This window comes from Carya illinoinensis, chromosome 3, assembly GCF_018687715.1.
Source record: "Carya illinoinensis cultivar Pawnee chromosome 3, C.illinoinensisPawnee_v1, whole genome shotgun sequence".
NCBI lineage: Eukaryota > Viridiplantae > Streptophyta > Magnoliopsida > Fagales > Juglandaceae > Carya > Carya illinoinensis.
In genome coordinates this window covers 39,539,594-39,546,672 of record NC_056754.1, presented here as the reverse complement: position 1 = coordinate 39,546,672, position 7,079 = coordinate 39,539,594, and the positions used below count along the sequence as shown (strand labels likewise).

The 7,079-nt window shown below is 35.1% G+C and overlaps 1 protein-coding gene across 2 annotated transcripts; it reads right to left on the bottom strand.

Annotated features, from left to right (window-relative positions):
- Positions 1-1,193: 1,193 nt before the first annotated feature.
- LOC122304212 lies at positions 1,194-6,020 on the bottom strand. 2 transcript variants are annotated; one of them, XM_043116327.1, is made up of 6 exons: positions 4,798-6,015; positions 4,159-4,256; positions 3,363-3,387; positions 2,723-2,843; positions 1,706-1,840; positions 1,194-1,570 (listed from the first exon to the last, which is right to left on the bottom strand). In XM_043116327.1, the coding sequence occupies exons 1-6, from the start codon at positions 5,348-5,350 to the stop codon at positions 1,366-1,368; spliced, it is 1,137 nt and encodes a 378-aa protein (XP_042972261.1). In that variant the 5' UTR covers positions 5,351-6,015; the 3' UTR covers positions 1,194-1,365. The 2 variants fall into 2 exon arrangements, with proteins under 2 accessions (XP_042972261.1, XP_042972262.1); XM_043116328.1 differs by lacking the exons at positions 3,363-3,387; positions 4,159-4,256 and having other exon boundaries at positions 4,798-6,020.
- Between the last annotated feature and the right edge of the window lie 1,059 nt (positions 6,021-7,079).

Genomic DNA, 7,079 nt, shown 5'->3' with positions numbered 1-7,079 from the left:
TCATGGTGGTGAATTGGAACTCTCCATGGTGCAAATTGTTCTTCTTCTTCCGCAACTCCACTGTCAAGGCGCCAGTTGTTGAATCACAAAATCATTTTGGCACTTCAAAGCTAGCATCTCAGTCTCCATGGATTTGAATTGGGAATCAGTGGCCTTCTTGAGATTAGCCAGCCCTCCTGAAGTTGGTTCGTCGTTGTTCCTTCAGCCATTCCAATTGTTGTCTAGATCATAATCTTTGATACCAGAAATTGTCAGGCCTTCAAGATGGACTATTCCAATAGCTGCCTCACTTCGACAGTGAGATTCCTTCAAGAATTTTTTGTAAGGGCAGAACAAAGAGAGTAGAGGGAGAAAGAGTGAGAGACATGGAAAATTTTGTATATTATGATTTATTTTCTCTTACACGACTTATTGCCATACAATGGAATGCACACCACAGGGCACTCAGAGACTCCACCAATGAAAAGCACTACAAGTTCCAACAGAAAAATGACAAAACCGTAAAAGAAACATACACATTGCTAATGGGCTCCTTATGGGCTAACAAGGAATTCAAAGTTTAACAAAGCTTTAACAAGACTAAGGCCCACGACATACAACCCAAACCTCTATTGTGGTTCAATACTTCTTACTCTGATATAGCCTCCCTCAGCGTAGCGGCCGTCCTCCTCCATCCCCTCCCCCTCCGTATCTTCCAGTATGAAGATAAAGTTACGACTCCACCAACGCCACCATACTCCACCAACGCCATGAATCTACCACGGGCTTTTGCACACCTTTGCGCTATAAAGCTTCTAGCACCCTCCCTAGAATTAGTGTAGAAGTCCTTCGTCCCACTCAGACACTCTCCTCCAAGGTTCTAACAAACTAATGCGCTAGTGACTTCCCCATTCACATCACTATCTTCTAACTTCTCTCTGTTATTAGCAACGAGTCTCCATCTTTCATCAACACAAACACCTTAGATTCTATAACTAATCGTTTTGAGTACCCCATGATGATCGCTTTAAAACTCACCTACAGCTCTCTATTAAGCCGTAACACTCGTAGTTAACCCCCTCAGACCTCATCGGACATTTTGTGTACGGAGAGAAAACTAAAGTGTCCGGAGAGAGACATGCTTTCAAGATATCACAGAGGGAGAAAAAAAAAAAAAAAAAACCAACACCATTAGTATATAATCTGCCAATGAATTTAACTGCACAGTTAAATGAATGTTTTCATTGCATCTAAGAATCTGAACACAATTTCATATGGAAGCTAATTTCTTTCTGCGTGGCTCAAGACCAGATTGTGTAATGCTTTAGCATCCGTTAAAAAATTTTCTTCATGGAGCCCATAAATTTATGCTATAGGATTATATAACTAAGAAACAATCCAAGACATTAGCTGCTTTTCTACTTCTTCCCAATTATGAACCTTCGTCACAAGAGGGTGTTGATTGACAGACTCCGTCTTGCACCAAGGATATGAGTTCTCATAATCAAAAAGTAGAACCCTGATTCCAATTTCAGCGCACTCAATAGCATATCTTGGATTGTCATCAATCAGGACGTCAGCTCCTAAGGACCTGCCAAATACAATTCAATTTCTGCAGTAACATACTGTACTTAAACAGCCTATTCATGTTTGGAGAAGTAGGTTTTATAGCAATGAATTCAGAAAGATTTGAAGACACAGACAATGACGTGATTTGTTGGCATACCTGCATATTTCTGACTTTGGCCTAGACACCCCATCCAAAGCGAAATGATTGCCAAAGTGAATCTCCTGAAACAATCCTGGATAATGCTTCTCAATCCAATCAATGGTATGGTCCTTGATTGCGTTCTGCCGAGACCTGGTTATGCACGTGTATGTTCCAAAGATCAAGTTAGTTAATGTAATCCTAATGCCACATTGGGATAATGAATAACTCAAATAGATTGAGTTATAAAATCAGTCATCACTATTTTTTTTTATACAAAGAAAGATAAACATGATTGCTAAGTCCTACAAATGGTACTATTTTTTTCTAATCAATCTTGTTATTGAACTTCAATAGTTTGCAAAGGCAGGTCCCTTCTGCTATCAAACCTTGGCATGCATGGGGAGAGGGCATTTTTCGGTATACATCCAAACAAAAGGGTGGATGTTGACCATTGTGCAATTGAGTGCGCATATCAATTCTGGGCTTTATGTAATTCTTTTAACTTGCAGCTTTCCTACATATGCTACTTACAGAGTGAAACTGGACTTTTTCTTACATCTTTGTCTCCTAGATAGAGGTCTCTCTTATATACTTTGGGTGAACTTACGTTCTGCCTTCTATGCTTTTTTATAAAGAATTCATACTTGGAAATTATTTTAAAAAATATGTGAAACTGTGCTTTATAAGTGAATATAGAGAAACTTCAAATTAACAATTCTCTCCCTTGGTTGATACAATTTTTTTTTTTTTTTTTTTTGGGCATTGGGTGTTCGGGAACAGCGTCCCGACTAATCCTGGAGGTGCATAGGCCTTTGACAAGAAGTTTCCCCGCAAGTGCACCTCGGTAATTCAAGGAAAAAATCCCCCAGTCCGATGATGGCCTTTAGAGATTGTCTGGATCCAAAGGGATTTGAACCTTAGACCTTGGGGGAGCATACCCCCAAGCCCAAGCCCTTTACCTTGGTCGATATAGTTAATCCTCAATTTAAATAATTATGCATGTCAGAAGAAGTTTGATATAATAATACATACGTCACAACTGATAGGTTGCAGAATCTTGATAATGCATGGAGGACCCTCCGAGCACCTGGGATAGGATGAATCCCTGTCTTGAAGTATGGTGTTTTAAAGAACTCATGGACACGGATATCAGCTGTCACAATAAGCAGACATTTTTAATCAATTCAATGATGCACTGCCTTAAAAAGATTTTCTAACGCAAAAAGAGCTGACAGTTTTAACAAGATGAAGCCAATAAATCTGCTTCAGCGGCATCAATGAGAATTTTTCTTAAATGATCTTTAAGACATTTGTCAACTATGTACTCTCCCCTAAACATTGCGTGGATCTCAAAAGACAAGGAAAATCCATTCCTCATTTATCAAATTCTTAGTACATCCAAATCCAAACGCAAAAGGAATTAGACATGAGTTTTAAATACTAGTACGCAACATTAAAAGGAACCCTTCATCCAAATTGCACGATATGCATCATTCAATGAACTTGATAACAACCAACAGAGAACAATACTATAAGCAAAACTAATTGTCAAACATTTTTGAAGTGAACTTCACCCGCAGATGCATATTCCAAAGACTAAGAATTAGTCAAGCAAAAGTTAATTATAGAATAGGATGCACAAATTCAATTCAATGGTTATATGCACCAATACCTTCGTCACGGGAACAGTTCCATATCTGTAACAGAAATGAAGTATGCATCAGAATATATAAAGAAATATGCACGCATTCCTCCAACCACTGAACTGATTGAAGTTATAACCATATCCAAATTGCCAGTAAAAACTGTGGCACACAGACTTGAGTATTCAATGCTAGAAATTGCGACTGAAACATTATTACTAGACAATTCATGATGACATGAACCTACATGCAATAAAAGCACTTCTCATACAACAAAAGAGTATAATTTACATTAGCACACCTACTTCTGGCATATCCAAAGGATTATTTTTATAAGTCGAACACCACGGGTCCCAGAGGAGTCCAACTCTGACAAATAATCCAGCAAAAAAAGAGTAAGGTTATACTATGTCATTGTAACCCAATTGTGCTCTACAATCAGGAAGGTTGTGATTATAGTTACCCAAACTAATAAAGTAGTTCATAACTCTAGAAGGATCCTTCAAGTAAATTGTATTGATCAGAAATCTTAAGATTACCCTTAGGAATTGTTTGATACGTTAAGCTTTATTGATAATTAAAAACGGCATTACCCAAGTATACAGAAAGTGTGCTATACACTTAATCAGGGAAAAGAGAACACAAGACAATTCCGAAAGATAGATATAGCAGCACAATATTAAGCTATCATCCAATGGTATAGGGTTCTAAATAAGAGATCAATGTCCTTTCTTAATCCTCAAAAATGACCACCAAAGCAATTAGAGGTATTCAATTTCTACTGATATCTGACAATGGAAAATTCAAGAGGCTGTCAAAAAATACCTTGAAGAACTCATAGACATGATACTCGGAAATTGAATGGTTTGAAAAGTAATGATCAGCAATAAATCTGTTCAGAGCAGACACGAAGTTTCCCAGAACTGCTTATACACGCAGCAAAGGAAAAATACGTAAGTAAACAAATATAGAGATCATTATTAGAATTACAGTTAACGGGTCCTTAGAAGTCACCCCTGGGATTGTGATTTTGTTCTCAGACCAATAAATAAAAAAAGGGGTCCTTCGAAGTCAGCAGAAAACCAGAGTGTAGCCCAGATAAATGGTCAACTGAAACATATCGAAAGTAGTCATCTAGGACATCTTCCAAATGCAGTATACGAAATATGAAGGTAATCAGTCATTCAAATCATTTTATATTGATAATGAAAGAAGAGGTGACAATCAATCATTCAAGATATAGTGATCTGTTACGGAGACATATTGAGCAGGTAATGCTACAAGCTTTAGTGGAACTTTACTTTCTTTGCATATAAGCATATACATTCACTCATAATGTAAAAGTATAAATGAGAATGAAATTAATTTATAAAGTAAATTGCTGAAGATTAATAGTTATTTAAGGATGTTAAAAAAAAAAAAATAGTTATTTGAGGGGAAAAAAGAAAAGAAAAAAGAAATTACCCTCATCCACATCAACGGCGACAACAATCTTATCGGGCAAATGATGGTTAGGGAATCCAAGAGGGCTTCCGTGGTGGGATGCCCCATGTTGTTGATTTTGGTTTGCAGTGGCAGTGGCATTATGAGGACTTGCAGTGCCGTCCTGAAGACCAATTTCGAGATCACGGACAGGGAGCAACTGCAGATGCTGCGGAGCGAATGCACGGGGGCCCATTCCCTTTGCTTTTCCCTTTCCTTTGTGAAAAGTAATGGCGTCAATATTATCTTCGTCCCTCAGGCAACCTTTGAGATTTAGGGCGAAGCCATTAAAGCCGGTGCCAATTGCAATCCCTCCTCTTCCTCCCGGTCCTCGACCTCGTCCACTTCCATTGATAAAACTGGTACCAGAGTGAGGATTCAAGGCGTTCCACTGAAATCCCTTATCCAAAACCAAGAAAAGACGTGGATCATTGTGGATTATATGACAACTACTACTACTGATTGTATAATAACCCATAAAATGTTGAGCAGCAAACATATAACTACTGTTCCTTCTGATCCTTAACATCAACATTAAGATAACGAGTTCTAGACAATTCTTTCCCTTCCAAATAAATCCACCAAAAACAACTCGCTAGTAACTCCAGACCCTTAATCCATCAATTAATCAACCAAACAGTCCCATCATTTCTACAAATTTTTTTATTACTCCCGAAAATAGCATTAATAATAATATATCGCTCCACTTCCACAATGAACAAGAGAGACGACAATCGTGAAACCGAAAGAGATCAGAGGGATTCAAACACAAATATCGGAGATTCATATACAATGAATCTACAAAACTGAAAACAAGAAAAATATACCCCTTTGTAATTTCTTTTTTTTTTTAAAGGAATGGAATTGGGAGAAGTGGACGACGGAGTATCTGATCTCCCAAAAAAAAAAAAACAAAGGAAACAAAGAGAAAAGAGCGAAACAAAAGACAAATTAATTAATCAGTGGTTCAGCCGAATATCCTGGCCTGATTTTCCCTTTCTACTCTCTCTCTCACACTCTTCTTGCCTTTTTCCTTTCGTTGCTTTGCCCTAAACAAATCTAGATTCCCATTTTAAAGTATCCATCCCTTCATTTCCGCACCATCCTTTCTATTTCATGGTCTTTTCTGGTGGGTGATACCCTTTAACTTTCGATCGAAGATGGGGTACCCGACTTCCAAGGAACCACATATTTCATCCCTATAATTGAAAAACACGTGCCCTAAACCATTAATTTGCAGGAGTCGTGAGCGGTTGTATTTCCCTTTTTATAAACATATTTTTTTTAAAAAAATGTTATTTATTATCTATACAGTACATGATTTATTATTTTTATTCTTTTATTTAAATATATTTATATATTTAAATAAAAGAATAAAAATAATAAATCATGTATTAATGTATAATAAAGAAAATGATAAATAGAATTTTAATGATTGAATTTTAAAAATAATAAAAATAATTTAATTAATCTAACAAATTAAGTCAAATCACATCTATCAACTTCTTTTTCAAGATTTATTTGTAAACTAACCATTTCTCTTTCCTTTAAACTGGATTGAAAAGTTTCTTTTAAGCGGAAATATTTTAATTTAATTTTTTTTTTTTTTAAAATGTGTTTATCAAAGGCTTAATAGACACTTACGATATTTATAAATGGGTTTGAGGAAAATCAAGTTTGAAGAAAAGCTTTGTCTAATAATTAATACTTTATCTTGCGATTTCAAATGATAAAATTATTAATTATATTTAAAAGTCGCTCTCGATTTTAAGATTGGAAATTACTAATTAAATTTTTATATTCAAACTTTTTTAGTGCATACTTATCAACTGTTTACATAGTTGATCCATTTAGTTGGATGATGAGATGAGGTAAAATAATTTTAGATAAAAATTAAAAACTGAATAAATATTATTAAAATATTATTTTTTAATAATATTATTATTTTAGAATTTAAAAAAATTAAATTATTTATTATATCTTGTATACAAATTTAAAAATGTTATAATAATAAGATAAGATGATTTTTTAATTCAAATAATCTCTTAATTTTTCTTATGAGTGAAGTAAATGAGGAATTATTAATTTTGTTTATATCCAAATTCATATTTTCTATTGAAATTCTTTTTGAACATATGCACTAAAATATAAATATATTGGAATATAAATTTTAAAAAAAGAAAGTTTAGAAGATGAAAAGTAATAAATAGGGATGTGATGCCTTTATAAACTGTACTCTTTAACTTTTGGGACCATGTTTAGCG